Source organism: Rhododendron vialii, chromosome 1a (assembly GCF_030253575.1).
Source record: "Rhododendron vialii isolate Sample 1 chromosome 1a, ASM3025357v1".
In the NCBI taxonomy this organism is placed as follows: Eukaryota; Viridiplantae; Streptophyta; class Magnoliopsida; order Ericales; family Ericaceae; genus Rhododendron; species Rhododendron vialii.
The window spans coordinates 11,841,570-11,864,625 of record NC_080557.1 but is presented as its reverse complement, the minus strand read 5'-3'; the positions used below and the strand labels follow the sequence as shown (position 1 = coordinate 11,864,625).

Here is a 23,056-nt window from a genome sequence, read left to right as displayed (position 1 = left end):
ATCGGTATTGTCCAAATCCAGTACCTAATTTCGTTCCGGCTCAAATACCGGCCAGTACCGGAGATACCGGTCAGTAGCGGTCAATACCGGACTACTTTTAAATTTATTTTTTTTCTTTTATGTGTCGGACAATACCTGTCGGTATCAGACAAATGCCAAAATTTTATTTTTATTTTTAATAAATGTTTATAGTATACTATTAATTTTTTTATGTGGTAAAATAATACTAATAGTGATAAATCCAAAATGGTACCCGATATTCAAATCTGGTACTGTGGTTAGAACCTTGGGTAGTAGCCTAGTAGGGTATAGTGTTAGCCGCACGTCCAACCTTAATTTACGAAATATTGGGTACATTACAATTTACATCGGTTGAATTTAGGGAGATTTTATTTCTAGCCCTATAGCAAAGATTTGGACTCCGAATAATATTTCTAAGGATGATAAAAAAAAAAAAATTACTGAGAGCATATCCTCTTGTAAATTAATTAAATCTACCTAAATTGGTGCGTATATGTTACTATTTCTTACTTTTCTGTTTTGTTTCTTTTTTTCATTTTGCCTTTTTGATGTGAGATAAAGAAGTTTGTGGAATTTAAAAAAACAAAACTTTATTGAGAATATGCTACGTACAAAGAGAACAAAAAATAGAAGGGATTGACATGTGCTGCACAAGAACAAAAATGAAGTTACAACATTTTCGTCCCATTTTTCTTAACCATGTCAAATAAATAGTGCAAAGGGTTGCTATTTGCAGGACCGGCCCTGAAATTTTAGGAGCCTAGGACAAAATTTCAAAGAGGGCCTTCAATATACATTCCCGAAAATACTATAACAAGATAATAACAACTTGTAAAAATAATGAGGCTCTTTTTGCTTCATGTCTAATGATTGCACATTTGCACTTTGTGAGAGAGAGAGAGAGAGAGAGAGAGAGAGAGAGAGAGAGAGAGAGAGAGAGAGAGAGAGAGAGAGAGAGAGAGATGTAATTACCTAAACAATATTTTCTACGTTTTTTTAAGAACACATTAGAAATTCATTAATATTAATAAAGATTACAATCTACCGTGTGTTTCTAATACAACTGGGGGAAATTTATTGCACACAAGTTAACAAAATACGTAGCCAAATCAAATGAATGAATCAAATCCAGCGATAAATTGATCAGATTGGCAAAAGTTAGAGCTGCGCATGCAATGTGTCGATATCCAGCTACGATATTTTCTACTTGAAATCATCATTTGTACAGTAACAAAAATTTAACCACTCGTGCGCAATAAAGTATATCTTTCTTTTAATTGCAAAAAATTATTTATTAAGCTTGTATATATACGACCATACACTTTTAAAATGATTCAAAATATCCACCAATAGTTCTTAATGGGTTTTACATTTAAGTTTGGGTACAAGAGTGTTTTGGTTATCGAAAGCTAAATCAACTAGTGGGTGTATGTATAATTTTTGAACTTAATGAAAGAATCAAGTTGTAAAGGAAAGAAAAGTTTCCATTGAAGCTTGGGGACAAGAGTGTTTTGGTTATCTAAAACTAAAGTAGTTGGTGTATTTTTAAGGGTAGTTGTTGTTTACCTAAGCATAAAGGGGGTTTGGGATTAAGGGATTTGGCTTTGTCTGAATCAGGCTCTCCTTGCTAAAGTTGCATGGAGGATTTTTAAAATCCAACTTCTCTGCTGTCCCAAGTGCTTATGGGAAAGTATTGTAGTCGCTATCAGGTTTTGGGCTTCACGGCAGGTTCTAACGCTTCTTGGGGATGGAGGAGTATACTGTGGGGGAAAGTGTTGCTTAAGAAGGGCTTGAAGTGGAGGTTAGGGAATGGATGTATTCAAAGATGAGTGGATTCCTAATGTCTCTAATCCTTATGGGGGAAGAAATTTGGAGCGTAGTTTCAATGACTTCAGGGTGATGGATTTAATTGATCTTCGGGTGAAGCAGTGGAGGCTTCCTTTTGGTGTCAGTTCTCTTCCCACCAGAAGAGACCCAAATGATTTTGACCCCTCATATTCCAATACAGGAGATTGAGGACGAGCAGATATGGGACTGTACTAAGGATGGACTTTTTTTCGGTTAAGTCGGCTTATTTGCTTGGCTTTTCTGTGAAGCGTGAACGGGTTATGAAGGCAGAGAAGCTGAGGTATGACTTGTGGGGGAAAGATTTGGGGACTTCCAACTAAATTAATTTTGTTTGTGTGGAAGGTAGTTCGATCACCTTATCTTGGCAACTACGGAATGCTCTTTTGAGAAGGAAGATTGAAGTTCCTCCGCAATGTCCAATGTGTAGAGAAGAGCCAGAAACTATTGAGCATATGTTTTTCCAATGCTTTTTCTCTAGAAGGCTTTGGTGTGCATCATATCTGGGATTTGATTTTGAGACAGGGACTCCAGTTCCTTTCAAAGAATGGTTGGCCGAAGAAGGCCCCAAACAAGGATGTAATTTGGGATTCCATTTTTGTCTTGTGGACCTATATATGGTGTACTAGAAATGATGCATTGTTTAATATTCTTAATGCCTTAGCTCGTTTTGCAGAACTCAAAAGTACCTGCAGGAAAATACATGGGAGGAGTGTGGATAATCAGATTGATTCAAGCAGTTGGAGAACTACTGCTTCCAGTATGTCAAAGAAGTGTTTAGTGTGTCACAGGCAAACCTTCTTGCGGGTTGATAAGCTGTGTGGCGGCGGCCTGGGCCTTGAAGAGCAGTGCATATCAAATTTCTATGCAGCAAGTGGAGGTGATGGGCGGTAAAAACAAAAAGATGAGGACCTTTTGTTAGATTACTATAAGGGGTTAAAAGTAGGAGGGCCCTCTGAAATTCAATTTTTTTTTGAGGCCTAAAACAACTGCAACACAAGCTTTAGCTTAGGGCTGGGTGCAATTTCAGCAACAATGGTGGAAATCAAGGCAGTTCTCCAGGTGTTAGTAGGAGTAGTAGTTTAGGGTGGTCAAATGTAATTAACCCCAATGTCAAAAAAAAAAAATGTAATTAACCCGGTTTAGAACCTCCTTCACTTATAAACCGTTCTTTGGTGGGTTTGGCACAAAAAACAGCCTTACTTATTGAATTCAAAGGAGCTATTGTGGAAGCGTCTGCTGCCATTGTCAGCCTTAGACCATATCATCCAGGTAGGTGTATATCAACATACCACATTAGAATTATGATTTGCTTGATTGTTCTATTTGTTGTCCTTCTCCTATGCTGATGTACTGATATGATATGTCGTCCGGACTTTGCTTACTTTGTGAACTCTGCTAATCGATAATAGTGCAGTACCAGTTTTCATACACGTGCTCTCATGTGATCTTTTACACACACAATACTTATATATATGTCCTCATCCAGGTCTAGGTGGGGAGACGATGTTCATGGGTTCTGGGACTATTATAGGATGTGAGGATGTTAATGGGACGTACACCAGTACAATTTTAACGTCTGCTACTATCCTTAGGTCATCTACTGAATCAAATGCTATACGTGATGACATTGAGGTTTTTATTCTTGTTATAGAAGTATTGGATACCATATGATATTGCTTAATGTTTTTCAACGAGCTAAAAATATTGCCTCTCTATTATTGTAGGTTAATGTTTATCTAGCGGATGGTAAATCATTTAAGAGTCGCCTCCCTCTTAGCTCCCTAGGGTGTTTAGTTCCTCATCCTCCACCTCATTGTGATCTTGGGCATCAAGAGTGACCCCTCTGGTCACCCCATTCAACTTATCCACTGTGGTTATCAAGAGGAAAATCGGGTCAGGCTAATGTAGCATGACTTTCTAAACAAAATAACAATTGAAGTGAAATTTTTAGGCTGTTGATCACTTTCAGGGGATTTTGTCCATGTCCTCGTAGCATAGATTTCAATTACGCTTTAGGTATTGCATGGTCACACTACTGTCATATTTCAATCAAAAGAAAATGATGATTTTCCTATGATCGCTTCCTTTGAATGGTTGGGCACTAAATGCTTCCTATATGAGGTGCCTGGTGTGGTAATAAGTTGTCAAGTTAGATGATTGTGGACCCCATGAAGTGCTTTAGTGGCCGCTCTGTCCCTTGAATCGCCAATAACTGTTTTGCTTATCCAGTATGAACCTTGTATTTTTTCTTTAAGTATTTTTAATTTATTTCCCTCCAATTACGCCACTTCACTATTCTCCTGTTGTTGGTTTGATCTTTCCCTATTGTGGGTATCAGTTCTTTGATGTAATATGGAAAAATGTTGGGAAATCTCTAGAGCTCATTTGAATATGAAATTGTTCGTTGATGAGACTAGCCTTGATAAAGTAAATAGGTAAATATTTTGCTTGCATTATTTGTTTTATCTACATATATTTTGTGCATCTTTAAAATGGATATGAATTCATGTGTTTTTTTTTTGCCAAACCGATTTGTTTTCTTCTTTCGTTTGTTTTATCTTCGTATTTGCTATGAAGGGTAAATTGCATTGATCTCCCTGTACTTTAATGCGGGGTAGAATGTCATTCTTATGCTTTTTGTTCATGCACATATTTAATATGTAAATATATTCCCCATCAGCCCTTGTAAAGTTTCCCATTTTTAAATTTCTAATTATGTAGCTTGAGTATGATGTGTAAGTGGGGGATTTAAGCTGTTTCATTCGATAAATATGATTTATTTCTTCAATATTGTTGAAGTTGTTTTCACTTTTCTCTTCCATGAGGTGGTGTATCTTGGTCGGAGGTTTTTTCTTCCATTTATTTACTTTGACTTTTCTTCTCAGATGGCCAATCTCCAAGTCAACGTGGGCTAAAATACGAAATTAAATGGCTTATGCATCGATGGCATGTTCTTCATGGAAACATAGATCTTCGGCACTATTTAAATCTTCGGCACTATTTAAATTTTAAAGTGGTGTCCGCTTTGGGCACATTCAAAATGTAACTTTTTATGGTCGGACTGATGGATGATGTCTGTCGACTAATGCCCAATTGAGATATTTAAGGCATGATACTATTTATTTTCTCCAAGAGTTTTTCTGCGTTCTTTCACTTTTTTTTTTAATTTGTTTTTTTATATTTTTTCAAATTCTTGATGTTTTTCATCTGGCAGTGTGTATTACTATCGTCTACGAGCATCTCCAATGGTAATGTCATTGGAGAGGCTCTACCAATTTCTTTTTGTGTATCAATCTGTTTTTATAGTCTCTCTTCCCACCTTACCCCACCCCGCCCCCTTTAAATTTCTTTCTTTTCTGGCAAAGCTGTACGTACGGAGAGCTGGTTACCAGAAGAGAGCCTCTTCTCGCACCCCCCCTGACACACCCCCTCCCCCCGGCCCCACCACCTTTCCCCCCTTTGCCCCTCCTCCCCTCCTTTTTCGAATTTTTTTCTTTTTACTTTGATTAGTTTTTTTTTTGTTTTTTAAAAGTAAATAATTACTGTTTTTTTTTAACTTTTACTAATTTTTTAATACTTTTAAAATACTTTAATTACCGGTTTAGTTTTTTTTAACTTTTACTAGTTTTTTTTCTTTTCAAAGACTTTAATTACTGTTTTTGTTTTTTTTTTTAACTTTTAACTTTTACTATTTTTTTTGTTTTACTTTTACTAGTTTTTTGTTTTACTGAATGTGTGGTTGTAATTGAAGATAAAAAGAAAATTTAAATGAGTGGTTATAGTTGAAGATAAAAAGAAATCTGAACAAGTGGTTAGAAATAAAATAGATAAAAGATATAAATAAAAATAAAATTAATGAATTCAATAACATAAAAAAATTATAAAATTTTAATAAGAGTAAAATTTCAATAACATAAAAAAATTTATTCACGTATATAATATTAAATAATTTGAAAATACATATAAAGAGTAAAAAAATAAGTGTTCCGATTTTTAATTCATTTGAACCGGTGCGAAAATCTTATTTTTCTTATCATTTCATCCTAAATGGTCGTAATAAATTTTTTACTCTAAGGCATTTCAATGAGCACCTTAAGAGAGACCTGTAACTAAATAAGGAACCTTAGGATACTTGTTGAACGGTCTTAGAGCTAAAAATTCATTATGACTATTGAAGATAAAATGATAAAAAAAATAAGATCTTTGCACCGATTCAACCAGATTGAAAATTGAAACACTTAAATAATATTAAATAAATAAAAATGAAAAAAGATATAAAAGTTATTAAGTAAATAAATAAGAAATAAAATAAGAAAATGCCGTGGGTTGAATTATTGGCGGGTATAATATTAAATAATTTAAAAATACATATAAAGAGTAAAAAAATAAGTGTTCTGATTTTTAATTCGTTTGAACCGGTGCGTAGATCTTATTTTTCTTATCATTTCATCCTAAATGGTCGTAATGAATTTTTGGCTCTAAAGCCTTTCAATGAGCACCCTAAAAGAGACCTGAAACTAAATAATAAGTCTTAGGGTACTTGTTGAAAGGCCTTCGAGCCAAAAATTCATTATGATCACTGAAGACAAAATGATAAAAAAAACAAGATCTTTGCATCGATTCAATCGGATTGAAAATTGGAACACTTAAATAATATTAAATAAATAAAAATGAAAAAAGATATAAAAGTTATTAAGTAAATAAAAAAGGAAAAGAAAATGCCGTGCGTTGGGTGAATTGCCCGGGGTATTTTGGTCTGGGAGGTGGGGTCGGGCAGGGGGGGTGGTGTCAGGGGGGGCGCGCAAAGAGAATTACTTACCAGAATATCCAACAATTAGGCAGCAAACGAGCCGATCCGAGCTGAGTTTTACCGTGCTCAAGCTCAATGAAAACTTAACAAGTCGAGCTCAAGCCGAGCAGGTCTTAGCTTGATTGGAGCTCGAGATTGTTTATGAGCCTCAACGGATCAATGAAAAATATATATATAGATCCTCGCATAGGCTTTATACAACCAAAAATATTTTGATTGTGGAGGTATATATCTTTCATTTTCCTATGGAGCGGGGGTGTATTGGTGTGCAGTGTGTATTGTCTGTGCTTCGACTTAGCATTTTTTATTTTTTATTTTTTATTTTTATGATAATTGGATATTCAAGTCAACTTATGTGCACTTTGATTAATTTTGAAATGGACAAACTTTCAATAGCCTTAGAAGTTTTTGCTAACTGTAAAAATCAAACATGCGAGCTCATGTTGGACTCGGATTTTACCTTGCTGGACGTATGAGTCAATGATGCCAAGGCTTTAAACTACTAATAATTATGTTCCCTTATAAAGCGCGAATCTCCAAAAGTGACAACTAAATTGGGACGGAGGGAGTAGAAAGTAACAATCCCAATGTCCACTATCTATGTGAAAAGAGAGAGTGCAAGCTTTTGACGGTAAGCTTCACCTTGGAAAACTGCTACTTCCTCCGTCTCAAAATATTTGTCCAGTTCACAAAATAAAGACTAAAAAATAATGCATTTCTTTCAAGAAAAAATTCAATTTTTTTTCATAAATTTAAAGAACTCATCGATATCTAATGAATTGTTAAAAAAAGTTGAAGTTTTTCTTGCAAAAATTGTATTATTTTTAGATCCTCGTTTCACAAACCGGACAAACATTATGGGACGGAGGGAGTACTTTAGTTGGTGGCAGCTCTTTAGAGCTTTTCCGCTCCTGTGCTTCTTGTGACCGCCCCAGGAGGGATGGGATGAAATGCGCAGGAAAGAGGATCGATTGCCACCGCCAGTCAGAGAGGGATTCCTCGTGAGGCCCATAATGCAAGAGACTCTGAGTATGCCTAAGAAGCTCCCTTCCCGTTATGGCCTTTGACGCCTAACCTCTGAGGAGAGGAATAGAAGCGGATAGGGAAGGAACTAACTTACTATGCTGGATCGTTTTTTTTTTTTTTTTTTAAGTTCAATTTCATAATTTTTTGATGTGGCGTTTCGTACTCGTTTATTAGCAATTGATCCAGCTATGATGGGTAAATTGCATTGATCTCCCTGTACTTTAATGCGGGGTAGAATGTCATTCTTATGCTTTTTGTTCATGCACATATTTAATATGTAAATATGATTTATTTCTTCAATATTGTTGAAGTTGTTTTCACTTTTCTCTTCCATGAGGTGGTGTATCTTGGTCGGAGGTTTTTCCTTCCATTTATTTACTTTGACTTTTCTTCTCAGATGGCCAATCTCCGAGTCAACGTGGGTTAAAATACGAAATTAAATGGCTTATGCATCGATGGCATGTTATTCATGGAATGGTGTTTTGTTGAGCTGAAAGTGTAGGAACATAGATCTTCGGCACTATTTAAATTTTAAAGTGGTGTCCGCTTTGGGCGCATTCAAAATGTAACTTTTTATGGTCGGACTGATGGATGATGTCTGTCGACTAATGCCCAGTTGAGATATTTAAGGCATGATACTATTTATTTTCTCCAAGAGTTTTTCTGCGTTCTTTCACTTCTTTTTTTTTAATTTGTTTTTTTATATTTTTTCAGATTCTTGATGTTTTTCATCTGGCAGTGTGTATTACTATCGTCTACAAGCATCTCCAATGGTAATGTCATTGGAGTGGCTCTACCAATTTCTTTTTGTGTATCAATCTGTTTAAATTTCTTTCTTTTCTGGCAAAGCTGTACGTACGGAGAGCTGGTTACCAGAATATCCAAAAATTAGGCAGCAAACGAGCCGATTCGAGCTGAGTTTTACTGTGCTCAAGCTCAATGAAAACTTAACAAGTCGAGCTCGAGCCGAGCAGGTCTTGGCTTGATTGGAGCTCGAGATTGTTTATGAGCCTCAACGGATCAATGAAAAATGTATATATATCCTCGCATTGGCCTTATACAACCAAAAATATTTTGATTGTGGAGGTATATGTCTTTCATTTTCCTATGGAGCGGGGGTGTATTGGTGTACGTGTGCTCTCGCCTCCCTTGATTGACTGGAAATTGAAAATGGAAAGAACAAATTATGAAGTAACAAGAAAAATCCTAAATTTAAGTATATATATCCCGGCTCGCGAGCCGAGCTTATCCTAGCTCGAGCTTGGCTCATTTACAAAACGAGTTGCAAAATTTGGCTTGAGCTCATTCGTTTAACTTCTGAGCCGAGCTGCGAGCCGCTCGCTAGTTGCTCGGTTCGTTTGCAGCCCTACCAGCAATTACATATTTTTACGTAGCAAATTTTATATTCACGGAATTATATTTGCGAAAATACGTATTGATTTCACCCTTTCCACCGATTACTTTAAAAAAATAAAGTGGTTTCCGCCTTTAAGGTGGATGAACAAAATTGTGTAGTCCAACAACATGGTTGATTAGTGACGAGAAAATGTTAGTAACCTTGGCATATGAAAAGATAAAATTTGGAAGTATTTATCAGAAAATGAAGTGTAAAAATTATTACAGTAATATTTTTTAGTAACTGTTATTTCCTCCCCTACCAGTTCACGCAAACCCTGGGTTTCTCTCTTTACTCTTCGTCTTCCTCTCCCTTTCATTCCACACTTCCAAACACGGCCCCAAAAGCTCTTTTCCCGTTTAGTTGCAGCCTCTCTCTCTCTCTCTCTCTCTCTCTCTCTCTCGTTCAGGTCAGCTCAATCCCACCGCTCCTCCACCGTCGCCCTCGCCCCAGGTAGATTACTCACCATTTTAGGGTTAAATGGCGCTATTTTGTGTTAAGCATGTGTGTACATTTACATTGTTGCATTGTTGTATGTATTAGGTTATGGAATAAAATGTTATTGCTGTGGAGAAACTGAGGGAAACCAATTCTTTCGATTGAGAGCTGAATTATAAAGGAATGCCAAACTAATTCTAGTTATCATCATGGTTACTTCATGTATTCAGAAATCCAGATTGTCGGCTTAAGGTTATCATGTTATTCTGATTTAGGAGTGACAGGGATTTTAGGAGTTTGGTTCTGTCTAAGGAGTATCCCACCCGCGTGCTACCGTTTCTTACAGGGCTTTCGCTTGCTTTGATTGGGCCCTCGCTAGTCAACTGTAGGATTGGCCCGGATTAGTAGGTTCATTCGGTGGAATACCGAGTTACTAAAAAAAGGAGTATCCCTACCTATAAAAGAATTAGTTGTTACAAATGCGTCAACGCAGGAAATTAGTAGGCTTGGAAATAAGAAAGATCGAGTGGAGAATACCATGGGGTTAAAGCTCATCATGTGTTGTGCCTTGATATCCTGTTAAACAGTTAGGTAGTTACACCTTACCGCCTTATTTTCTTGCTACCACGTATAATAGCATAATCACTCAATTCCCATGCAATGAAAAGAGTATAATAAGCCAATGCAACTGGATAAAATTAGGGGCCAAGATCTTGAGAAACATTAACAAAAGCCTTGTAGTGTGGAGGCATAACCTGATTGCTTTAGGTGTTCATGCCTTGAGAAAGAAAGTAAACAAAATGACAGAAAACTTTTTCGAGATGATTATGAGTTACTTCCACTTATTGGTAATTATAGATCTTTAGATGTCAACTACTTAAATGTTGGTTGAATTTAGTGTCCGTTCGATTCTAATTTTAACATGGAATCCTAGCAACACTATATGTTAATCTCTATTGGAATTAGTTTCTATCATTCAACTTTTTGCTCAAATAGCATCCTTGCGAATCAAAATCAACCTTTTCTTTATCAGACTGTGGTCAAGTTACAAGACGAGCAGGTTTTGACTAGGTTACAAAGGTTGGTACATTGCACAACGATCAATTCCATGAATAGGTTCTCCTCATTTTGTATTGCAAACCTCGTCTTCGGAGTTGGCAATACGAAGCCTGCTCAAGTTACCCTTCCAACGTGCTGACCGCATACATCTGATCTGAAGATAGTATTTCTTATCTGTAATCTGCCATGAACTATTTATCTTCTCCGACCTACTGAAATAGTTTCAATTGTTTGAGGTTTGTCATAAGCTCTAAACTGCTTAAAACTTATTCGAGTGGTACAATGTTGAACTCACAAAAATTGCTTCTGGGTAATACATCTAATCTGTCTAACTGCTCCATGTAAATGAATGACATCAGTTATTTGGGTCGTTTGAAGGTGGATAGTTTGCAAAGACTTTGATCAACATTGTAGCCACTTTTCCGCATAATTGTAAGTCATCTTAATTTTTTAGCATGAATTGTTGCTGGATTAGATAATATTATGATTAGTGTCTTATCGGATGTGTTTACCAGTAAGAGATGAAATTAATGTCATGACACTACATGAGCCTAAGCTTTCACTTTTCCTTTTTGACGTGCTGAAGTATCCTAACTGCATTGTTGCCATCCATTCTGATACACTAGGCATGTACGTGTGAAACTTTGTTAAGTTTCTTCTCACATATTTTTTTCAGTATCACTTAACTATATATCCCATTTTGGTTAACATTGGTCTAATTTTATTGGAAAAACAGGTAAGTGAAGAAGTGGAGCGTGGATTGTCAAAATCCGGCCATTCTAAACTAGCTGGAAGGTGGGTTTGTGTATTTAGACCTGCAGTTAACATTTCCTTTGTTATTTACGATACCCTCAATGTGAGATTGCATGCTTCATACGTGACGAGCTCATGGTCTCAAATGGAATTGACAACTTTTATCCTTTTACTTATTTGTCTACATTTTAATCTTGACCCATTAAATCTTCCTATTGGGAAGTAATTGAGCGCATTTTCTCGGACAGGTCCTCGGAATACAAGGCCTGAAAGGAAAAGGAAGACAAGCACACTACAAGTACGAAATGGAATATCACGCGGCATTGTTTGACCACATGAAGGATTTGATTGTGATTGTGTCTTCTAAGCCATCGGAGGAGACGGAGGAGACGGAGACGGAGACGGAGACGGGGGCGGGGGCGGGGGCGGGGGCGGGGGCGGGTGAGGGTGAGGGTGAGGGTGAGGAGGAGGAGGAGGAGGAGGAGGAGGAGGAGGTTGAGGAGGGTGACGGGAATCCGTTTGGAGCTGGTATGGTGATAAACGAGAGGGGCTATATTTTGACTTGTGCACATTTGGTGCCCCAGGGTAACGATGTAACTGTATATTATATGGGTGCCGAAGGTAGGGAGGCTGAGGAATTTCTTCGGGACGAGAAATGCGATTTAGTTATTTTGAGAACTAAGGGAGCGAGTGTTGGTCGCCGTAAGTTCTGTGAATTTGGGGGTACCGAAGCCCTACACATGGGGATGGCTTTATTCACAATCAGTCATCCTCACGGAATTCTTTATAGTTTTTTAACTGGCAATGTCGCTTATCCTGAGAGGATGAGACAACAAATTCCTTTTTACTATCGCAGTTCTATCCCAGACGAGGGTTCGTTCTTTCAGATCAACAATATGCACGGTACTGTGAGAACTTCACATGGTGCTCCCGTTTTTGATTCAAGTGGAAAAGTGTACGGGTTAATAACTTTTACGAAGGGATTTGATTTTGCTGTTCGTCCTGAGACTTTGAAGAAGTTGGTGAAGTCGTGCAGTGAAAAGCTAAGAGCTGAAGGAGAGAAGGGGAAGGGGAAAGGGAAGGGGAGATTTTGAGAGAATTATAAGTGGGTGAGGCATATTGACATGGGTACTTTAGTAGTTTGTAGCTCTTTAATTTGTATGGGTTAATATGAGTAGTAGTAGTTTTTGGTAGTCTATTTCCTGTTGATGTGTAATGGATATGGTTTGGGTTTATAGAATGCAATGAGTATTGTTTAAATTTATGTGTAATTTCAATGCTACTGAGAACAGAATTGCAATCAGAGTTTTGGTTCAGAATCATATATTTGATGCTTGATGTCTATGACATTGGTGGGTGTGCGAGCGTTGGGACAATGGCTAATGGAAGGCAAAGAAACCTTTCTTTCTTAAACTTATGGTTCCTGAAAATGTTTTTTAATTCGACATGAATGGGTGAAATTTACTTGGGGCACCCAAATCCAAAATAGATGGGTGAGTTCAAGTGAATCTTACCTATCTATTTTGGATCCTCAAAAAATAATATTGGGGGATTTCTTTTGTCTTTTTTTCTCATACCGACCAATAGAAACTGTATCATTCCTACTTTTAATCGTCATACATCAATAAAAAAAATAAAAAAAAAAGTAGGGAAACAAGTTTTCCTGATTTTCATCCTTCAAATGGACCCTTAAACCTTCCCCAAACCTTTGCTCCCAAAAAGGTCCGAGTATTTGTTCTTACTAGCGGAGTGTCCATGCGTAAAGGCACACACAACATTTAACATGCATTGCAATATGTTGACCACTCCACAATATACTAATCACAGCCGTAAAAACTCAACCGTACTAACGAAAACCACTTTATAAGTTCTAAATTAAATAAATAAAGCTTCATAATCAATCAATACAACACCATTAATGTAATTGAATTAAAATCCAACATTATCTTGCTAATCAATTCAAACTTTGTGAAATCAGGAGGAAAAAGAAAACATAAGCAGCCCTTCAAGAAATTTATGAACAATATAAATGCAACTTATAAGCAGACCTTCACTTTTGTCGAATCACCGGAAGCAAAGTTGCAGACTTTGAAAGGTCCAAGCTCCAACCATTTAGGGATTCCGTTAAAAAATTGGCCAATGCAACCGTAAAAATCTGTATTACTTCAATGAGAATAAATTTTTTACACCGCCAGTGTAAACATTTGTTTCCTCCAAATTAATTGCATTGTGCCACGTCGCCATGTTTTATTAATTATGACCACTGTTTTGACACGTGTCGCAATATAATTGATTTGGAGGAAACAAATGTTTACACTGGCGGTGTAAAGAATTTATTCTCTACTTGAATTTCACACACCATGTCAAGCATCTAACAACAAAATTTTACCCTTCTATTGATATTTATACCATGACTTTGAATGGCCGGCCGTAAAAGAAACACGCAGACATCAAATTGGTGTTCACAAACTTCATGACTTCGAATGGCCGTCCCTAAGAGAAATTAACTTCATTTATTTGGTACCATTATGAATACAGCAATTATCTTCTTTCCTAGCAATATTACCTTCCTTCTTATATCTCTGTCAAATCCAATCCCGTTTCACTCACCGACGAAAACATAAAAATTAAACTGCAAGATGAAGATGCCCAACCGTTAACGATCTAGACTAAGTTTTTGAACTCAAGACAATGCTCGAAGGAGCCAAATCCGAGGGTGATGTGCCTTGGGACATTCCCTTGTCCCTGTACAAATGGCTACATAATCAAGCTTACACAAAGGGATCTCAATATATATCGAAATTGTCCTTTGCGGATGTGCTAGAAATAAAGTATGCAAATGAAAAGACATTCAATATTGCTTAAATAATGACATCCCTTCTTTCCCACTTCACACATTCTGTTCTTAGTGCAAATAGTGAATCTAGGTATTCCATTCTATGATATATATCTTTCTATTTTCCCTCTACTTTTGTGCTTTCTAACATGCCCCAATTCCAAGAAGTTTTTGGGTGCTGAGCGGGTACCACATGACAGTATCCATCCGTGATCAGATCATCCAAACGTGTTTTGGACGGTTCAGATCACCCAATCACGCTCTCTCCTCTTTTTCTCTCTCTATAATCAGGACCGTCCAAAATATGTTAATAGCTAACTTTGTTGGCTAATTAGTGTGGAACCCACTCATCTTATGAGGTGGGATCACTTGGGAAAGTGTTCTCTAATGTGAGGAGATTAATGTTGAATATACTTAATCAAACCCATTAAGGAGTGAATAAGAAAGTGACTCTATAATACTCATAAATTTTGGGTTGAAATACGGAAGGAACCTCTATTCTACATTGGTTAATTAGGAGTGGTGATAATAACCTCTATTGGGCTTGGCCTGTCATGGGTTTTTTTTTTTTTTGGGGGGGGGGGGGGGGGGGGGGGGGGGGGGGGGGGTGTGGGTGTGTGTGTGTTAAAAAATGGTACCGCATATATTAAAACTTAAATCGGGTCCGAGGGAATTTTAACCCTACACAATCATCATATATACTGCCCAAGGCAGTTAGGAAAATGCGAAAAGACAACTAAATTAACTTGCTGCAAAGGAAGAACATCTAGGGTATCAGCACAAAAGTTAGCTTCATGGGTGTACGAAACTTCACTCCCAAGCACCCGCAGCATTAGCCTGCAATCAAGAACCACATTACTAAGCTCATGATTTCCAAGATTTCCACGGGTGATAAGTTGAGTGGCAACCAAGGAGTCAGCTGTCTCCATAAGAATGCCATTTAAATTCCTCTTGATCAAGAGTAAGATTAATCAGCCCGGCCATCCGGAATTGCCCAAATTTCAGTCATGGTGCTTGAAGAAGCAGCCATGTAATCCCTATGGAAACCAGTCACCTATTGGTCTTGATCATCACGGGTGAGGCCTCCCTCGCGCACTGCCAATTTTCGCCTCCAAATTAAAGGCTCCATCTGTAATACTCTGTATTAATCTTAAATTTACCCAAAGGTGGCAAACTCCAACACAAAGAGGTAATCACTCTACCTAGCTATCCTCGGTTTAACCATGAAAGTGTTCCATTCAAGGGGTTTATTAATGGTGGTCCAAACTCTGATGTGAAGAGTGTTAACTATAATTATGGGATCTGATGTATATATTTTAGGAAATTGAAATCCCCTTAATGATGTGATTTGATGTAGATAATTTAGGAAGTTTGAATCCCCTTGATTATGGGATCTGATCATTGTACTCTTGTATATATAGATGAGTGAATATGAATAATATGTATTGACAGTTTCTCCCAAACTTGTCATGGTATCAGAGCATTAAGATCCCTGTTTACTGTTTTGAGTACGTTCCCTTTTCTCATAATTCTTTTCAAGAATTTCATTTCATTGAACACATTCCTGCTCTCTTTCTTCATAGAACACATTCCTGTTCTATCTCTCCTCTTTTCCGTTGTGAACCTAATGGCTACAGTTAGTAAAACCTCATCTTCCACTATAGATGTAATAAAGAGTGCTGATGTTGTAGCTGCAAGTATCGATTCTTCAGAGTCCCTATTTCCTACACCACTCAAATATTCCAGGCACTATACTAGTTTCTCATCCTCTAAATGGAGATAATTATTCTTCATGGAGTCGTGCTATGAGCACAGCGTTGAACGCCAAAAATAAACTATGTTTCGTTGATGGTTCTTTGGAGATTCCTCCACCATCTACTGCAGACCAACAGATTTGGAAATGCTGAAATGATATGGTGAAGATTTCGCTCCTCAACTCTCTTTCTGCCGAAATCGCTGATAGTGTGATGTACGAGACGTACGCTTCCACCATCTGGAATGATTTCAAGGAGCGTTTTGCTGTAACAAATGCTCCTAGAATTTATCTGTTACGCCGCGATATTGCTCTTCATTCTCAAGGGATACTTTCCATTTCTTCTTATTACACAAAGTTGAAATCTTTGTGGGATGAACTTCTTATCTTTCTATTCCTACTTGTCATTGTGGTTCTTCAAAGGCCCTACAAGACTACCAGCAACAGGAGAAGCTAACCCAATTTCTTATGGGTCTCAATGATACTTACGGCAACATTCGTGGCCAAATTCTTCTTATGGATCCGCTTCCATCTATTAATCGTGCCTATTCTCTTTTGCTTCAAGAAGAGAAACAACGCCAGATTTCTGCAAATCCATCGGTTGAACCAGAATCTGCTGCATTTCTAGCTTCAAATAACTATGCTGCCCCTTTCCCATCTAACTATCAGATTGCCCCATCGCCAACTGCTAGTGGTCATCGCAAACCTCGTCCCATTTGCGAGCATTGCAAATGGGTTGGACACACCAAAGCAAATTGCTACAAACTCGTTGGATACCCACCCAGCCATCGTCTTCATCAGTCCAACAAACATTCCAAAAATGAGGGAGTCAATAAGCCAACTATCAGAGCACTTCTCTTTCATCAAACTAGGACTCAAGCACCGGCCAAAGGTTTTGCAACTGCTGCTAATGTTTGTTCTTCTCAAGAGTTCCATGCCAATCAAGGTTTTGTGGATGGCTCTGGTTCCTTATCACGTCAAACTCCCACTCATATAGTTCCAAAAAATCCAGTCAACCTCACCCACACGGCTTAAGCCTTCACTGCTGATCAATATCAACACTTACTCAATCTCATCAATACTGGTAATACACCCCCATCAACTCATTTTGCAGGTAATTCTGTTTCTTACCCATCCTCTTTATCCTTTGCAACATGGATAGTGGACACGGGTGCCTCAGATCATATGGTATTTGATTCCTCACTTTTCCATTCGTTTACACCCACTTCTACCATGTTATCTGTCAAACTTCCGAATGGAACTACTGCTGCAGTCACTGGTGTTGGTTCTGTTTTTCTCACTCCAACAATTTTGCTTGACCATGTTTTGTGTGTCCCTTTTTTTGGTTTCAATCTACTTTCCATCAGCAAGCTCACGGCTTCTACATCTATTTCCGTTTTATTTACTCAAAACTCTTGCATCTTTCAGGACCAACCCCAGAAAAGGAAGATTGGAATAGCTGAGCAGAAAAATGGTCTCTACTACTTTCACCCTTGGGATACTTCTAGCACTTCTTTTGTTTCTATTCGTCCAACTTTTAACTTGTGGCATTGGCGTCTTGATCATGTTTCTTCTAGTCGTTTACAAGCATTGTCAAAAACTGTTAATGATATTTCAATTCAAGATTCTTGTCATTGTGATATTTGTCCGTTGGCAAAATTTAAGCGACTCCCTTTTCCTAGGAGTTCCATTTCCTCTCTTGGCCCATTTGATTTGATACATTGTGACATATGGGGTGGTTATTGAACCCCATCTCATTGTGGGGGTCATTATTTTCTCACCATTGTTGATGACTTTACTCATTGCACATGGGTATTTTTGATGCGACATAAATCTGAAACTCCTCTCACCTTAAGTATTTTTTTGCATTTGTTGATACCCGTTTCAATGCAAAGTCAAACAAATCAAAACAGATAATGGACGAGAGTTCTTTTCCAAATTAATCAATCCATTTCTTCAAGAACATGGTATTTTTCATCAATCAAGTTGTGTTGCCACTCCCCAACAAAATGGAGTTGTAGAACGCAAACATGGTCACATTCTTGGAGTTGCTCGAGCTCTTCGATTTCAAGCACATCTACCCCTTGCTTTCTGGGGTGAATGCGTCTTAGCTGCCACATATTTGGTCAATCGCATTCCCACTCCCATACTCTCAGATAGATCACCACACGAAGTTCTGTTTAATAGAAAACCTGATTACTCCCATCTTCGAGTATTCAGATGTCTTTGTTATACAGCTAATCTTAACCCTTCTCGAGATAAATTCAGTCCATGAGCTCGCAAGTGTGTTTTTGTTGGTTATCCTCTTGGTAAAAAGGGTTATCGTGTTTATGATCTCAACACCCATGAAATTTTCACAATTCGAGATGTTACATTTCATGAAACAATTTTCCCCTTTCAACATTCTTCCCAAAAAATCAAGTTAGATTCTGTTATTCCCCTCCCCATACCTGACTATCACAATTCCCTCGATATATCACATTCTTCACGTTCTCTGCCTGAACCATGTGATACACCTTCTTGCATCTCTAGTCCACTGCATACAGATTCACATGATTCTCACCCTTCCGCTTGTCCAGATATATCCACTATTCCTCCCTCCGTCCCTCCTACTTCGACATCCTCTCGACCATAACATGTGCGTCGTCCACCTAGCTTTCTTCGAGACTTCCACAGCTCTCAAGCTCAATTGCCGGCTGTTTCTTTCTCTTCTTCTTTGCTTGGTTCACAGAAAGGTATGTCTTATCCATTATCCTCATGCATATCCTATCAACAATTGTCTCCTTCTCACCACAAATTTGTTGCAGCAATTTCTTCTGTTGTGGAACCCAATTCTTTTTGTTAGGCCATGCAAGAGCCAAATTGGCGTGCTGCTATGGCTAATGAATTTCTCGCTCTTGAACAGAATTGTACTTGGCAACTAACACATTTGCCTCCTAGTAAAAAGGCTATCGGTTGTAAGTGGGTTTATAAAATCAAATATCGAGCTGATGGCACCATAGAATGCTACAAAGCTCGTCTCGTTGCTAAAGGTTATAATCAAACAGAAGGCCTTGACTATCATGAGACGTTTGCTCCAATTGCAAAACTAGTTATTGTACGCTGTCGTCTTGCCATTGCATCAGCTCATTCTTGGCCCTTACATCAGCTCTATGTGCAAAATGCTTTTCTCCGTGGAGATCTTGAGGAAGAAGTCTATATGTCACTTCCTCAAGGTTTTCGACGACAAGGGGAGACAAAGGTATGTCGTCTTCTTAAGTCCTTATATGGTCTTAAGCAGGCTTCACGCCAATGGTTTGATAAATTCTCTACTGCTCTTATAGATGATGGGTTTATCCAATCCAAAACAGATTATTCTCTATTCACTCGCTCTCGTGATCAACAGTTCACTATTGTCCTTGTCTATGTGGATGACATTATTGTCACCGGAAATAATGAAACTGACATTCGTCATCTCAAGGAATTTCTTGATCACCAGCGATTTCATCTCAAAGACCTTGGACTTCTCAAATATTTTCTTGGTCTTGAGATTGCGCGATCTGCAAGAGGTATTTGCCTTTCGCAACGGAAATATACTCTTGAAATTATTGAAGAAACTGGTTTACTAGGTGCTCAACCAGTTCATATTCCAATGGAGCAAAACCATAAATTGAATGCTTCTGATGGTGCCCTGCTTACTGACCCTTCTTCCTATAGAAGACTGGTAGGTCGCCTCATTTATCTCACCATTACTCGGTCGGATATTGTGTATCCTGTTCATGTTCTAAGTTAGTACATGAGCCAACCACACAAGCCGCATCTTGATGCTGCTCTTCGCCTAGTGCGCTACTTGAAACGAGCACCTGGTCAAGGAATTCTTTTATCTTCAAGTTTTGATCTTCAACTTCGAATGTATTCTGACTCTGATTGGGCCAGCTGTTCAGATACACGACGTTCGACTATGGGTTTTTTTTTCATTTCTAGGCACCTCACCTATTTCGTGGAAAACCAAGAAACAACACACCGTGTCTAGGTCATCCACAGAATCCGAATACCGCGCCATGGCCTCTGCTGCATGTGAAATCACTTGGTTACTATCTCTTTTGAAAGATATGGGAGTTGACCATCCTCAACTTGCCATACTCTTTTGCGACAATCAAGCAGCACTTCATATAGCCGCCAATCCGGTCTTCCATGAAAGAATAAAGCACATTGAGATCGATTGCCACTTCATTAGAGAAAAAATTCGTCAAGGCTTCATCCGTACTGCATATATGCCTAGTAAAGAGCAACTTGCTGATATCTTTACGAAGTCCTTGGGCAAAGATCAGTTCCAGCTTCTTCTTCGCAAGTTGGGCATTCTCAACATTCACGCTCCAACTTGAGGAGTAGTGTTAACTATAATTATGGGATCTGATGTATATATTTTAGGAAATTGAAATCCCCTTAATGATGTGATTTGATGTAGATAATTTAGGAAGTTTGAATCCCCTTGATTATGGAATCTGATCATTGTATTCTTGTATATATAGATGACTGAATATGAATAATATGTATTGAGAGTTTCTCTCAAACTTGTCTGGAAGCCTCGCGGGGACCTAAAAATAGAGTTGTTGCGATGACACCAAATGGCCCAGCACACGGCGCCGAAAAGAGAGGGAGGCCCGGGGAATATTCAGAGAATGATTACAACGACTCAAGCAATTATTCCTAACCCGGTCATGCAAGTTGAGACTGAAAGACGTGTGGTACACGAAGACCCGATAGAAATGCAGTCCCAAACTTCACGAGCGAAGGGACATGCAGTCCCGGAGCACGTGCACGACTGCACGTGAGTGATGGACTCCTCAGTGATACAACCATGAGGACACATGTTATTAAGAGTCTTGGTTTTGCCCCATCAGGTTCTTAATTGTGCAAAATTACTACACCCACAAGGTCATAGCTCCCGTCACTCGAAACCCAGGCGGCGAGAGAAGAGAGAGGCGAGGTGGGACAAATGAAGGCGAGGAGGAGGGAGAAGGGAGGATAAGGGAGGGGCAAGAACCACTGCACCCAGTGACGGATTCAGAAATTTCATATACTGGGGCACCTATTATTTACAATCTTAAAAAATATTTCTCCGCATGTATACCACTAAATTATCGCTCAACAATTGAAAATTGATCACTCATTCTATTCCGCAACCGATTTTTGACAATCTTTATAGCTGAAAATACTCTTTCAACTGTCGCGATAGCAACTGTAAGATTAATGTCAAAATCAAGAGAGAGTAAACTAAAGAATATAGTAAATTTGATTTTCATAATATTTTGGATTAAGAGGAAAATACAAAGAGATAGAACAAAAATGGAGAAATAAAGGAAAAAAAATAGAATAAAAATGAAAAAATAAAGGAAAGAGGTATAACAAAAATGAAGAAATAAGAGCATCTCCAGCCTTGACCCATTTTAAGACTCAAATTTAAAAATAGGGTAAAAACCACAAAAATCTCTCTCCAATCCTAAAAACCCTTCCCCATTTTGGATTTTACCCATTTTTTTGCTCAAATCTGAGACAACTTTTGCTTTGATCCATTTCTCCAACGGCTAGTTAGAGAGAGAAAGAGGGAGATGTGTAAAATTTGGGTTTGATGGTTGGAGATATGTCTATCCAAAATGGGTTTTTACCCAAAATTTGACTCAAATTTGAGGAAAAATATGGGTGAAGGCTGGAGATGCTCTAAATGAAAGAGGTAGAATAAAAAAAAGAGAGAGGAAAATACAAAGAGATAGGACAAAATTGAGAAATAAAAGAAAGAGATAGAACAAAAATGAAAAAAATAAAGAGGGGATGGGATGCATGGGAATCGAACCCAATTGTCATAAACTTTTCTCAAAGCACATAGCCACACCATCATGTTGATGTTTTGTACAATTGTAGGGAACTTTTATGTATTTATATCAATTTTTATTTTTTGGCATATGACCTCACGTGCCCCAACGTGGGTCCGCCCCTGACTAGTGACTGCACTTGCAATGTGTATGGGGCCCACCCCTATTGTGCATGTGTGTAAGTGTTTGTGTGTTTATATGTGGTCCAATACTTATTGTTTGTGGGATTGTTTTGCATTTACCCTCCCCCATATGCAACAGAGTATTAGGCTGAGTTTGGATGGAGGCATTATAGGGTGGAATGAAAATGTGATTTCAGAACTCGAAGATTCTAATGTTTGAAAAGGGCTAAAATAGGAATCTAATTACTGATCTCTCAATCCAGGAGCAATCACTTTCCTAAATAGAGGAGGAGTTTGATCACCCCACTAACCCTTGGGAATATGAGATTATGGGGTAATCTTATTATGGGAGGAAAATGAAATATTAAAACTTTTCTCTTGTACCCCTCATTCTCACATTATTTTGGTATAACTTTATTATGGAATTATTTGTTTATTTGTACTTCAATAAGATTTGCTTTGGTTAATTTTTTTTATTAAATTTAGTTGAATTATTTATTCATCTTGTGAGAGGAAATATAAAGCTATAAAAACATAAAAACGCTTGAAAAAAAAAGTAACTAAAAAATATATGTCTATTTTATTTTTATTTTTTGTCTTCGGTACACTATTTTCAACTTTTGGTCATTAATTTTTATTTTTCGCATTTCTCTCATCTAGACAAACAAATAATTCAACAAAACTTTAAAAAAACTTACAAAAGGAATTTTTATTTTTTTGTATAAAGACAAAGTAATCCAAAACTAAAAAAGTTAAGCCCAATTAAGTCTTAGTCAATATATTTTTTTTCACTACGCAATCTCTAATGTAAAAAGTAAAAAAAGAAGAAGAGCAAAATCCTTTATGAATGCAATGAGATGATATATGCATTTGTTCAAGGACGTTTGATACGCATGGATAGGGTAAAGTTGTCATACCTTTTCTTTTTTTTTTTCTTACATGAAATCGATATTTCAAAATTGTAGTTTGGTTTGTTTGTAGTTGGGTTTAGTTGTTGCAGCTGCAGACTCTCATGTAGTTGATGTTTTTTTTTTTAACGCAATTTTTTTTATTAATCTTTGAAATGAAAACAAAGATTGAGAGCCAGAGGAAAAACAATAAGTGTCCATCTGAGATCCAAACCCTTTAGGCTCCGTTGAGTT

General features: G+C 37.7%; 3 protein-coding genes across 4 annotated transcripts in view; all 3 read left to right on the top strand.

Annotated features, from left to right (window-relative positions):
* LOC131302014 (protein SODIUM POTASSIUM ROOT DEFECTIVE 2-like) overlaps positions 1 to 23,056 on the top strand; it is a 90,867-nt gene that overhangs the window by 29,152 nt on the left and 38,659 nt on the right. The gene's annotated exons all lie outside the window — the stretch shown is intronic.
* LOC131301971 (putative protease Do-like 14) overlaps positions 1 to 23,056 on the top strand; it is an 87,328-nt gene that overhangs the window by 49,244 nt on the left and 15,028 nt on the right. The window lies entirely within an intron of this gene.
* LOC131301991 (uncharacterized) lies at positions 9,371 to 12,619 on the top strand. The gene is made up of 3 exons (XM_058328540.1): positions 9,371 to 9,554; positions 11,335 to 11,393; positions 11,600 to 12,619. The coding sequence occupies exon 3, from the start codon at positions 11,657 to 11,659 to the stop codon at positions 12,443 to 12,445; it is 789 nt and encodes a 262-aa protein (XP_058184523.1). The 5' UTR covers positions 9,371 to 9,554; positions 11,335 to 11,393; positions 11,600 to 11,656; the 3' UTR covers positions 12,446 to 12,619.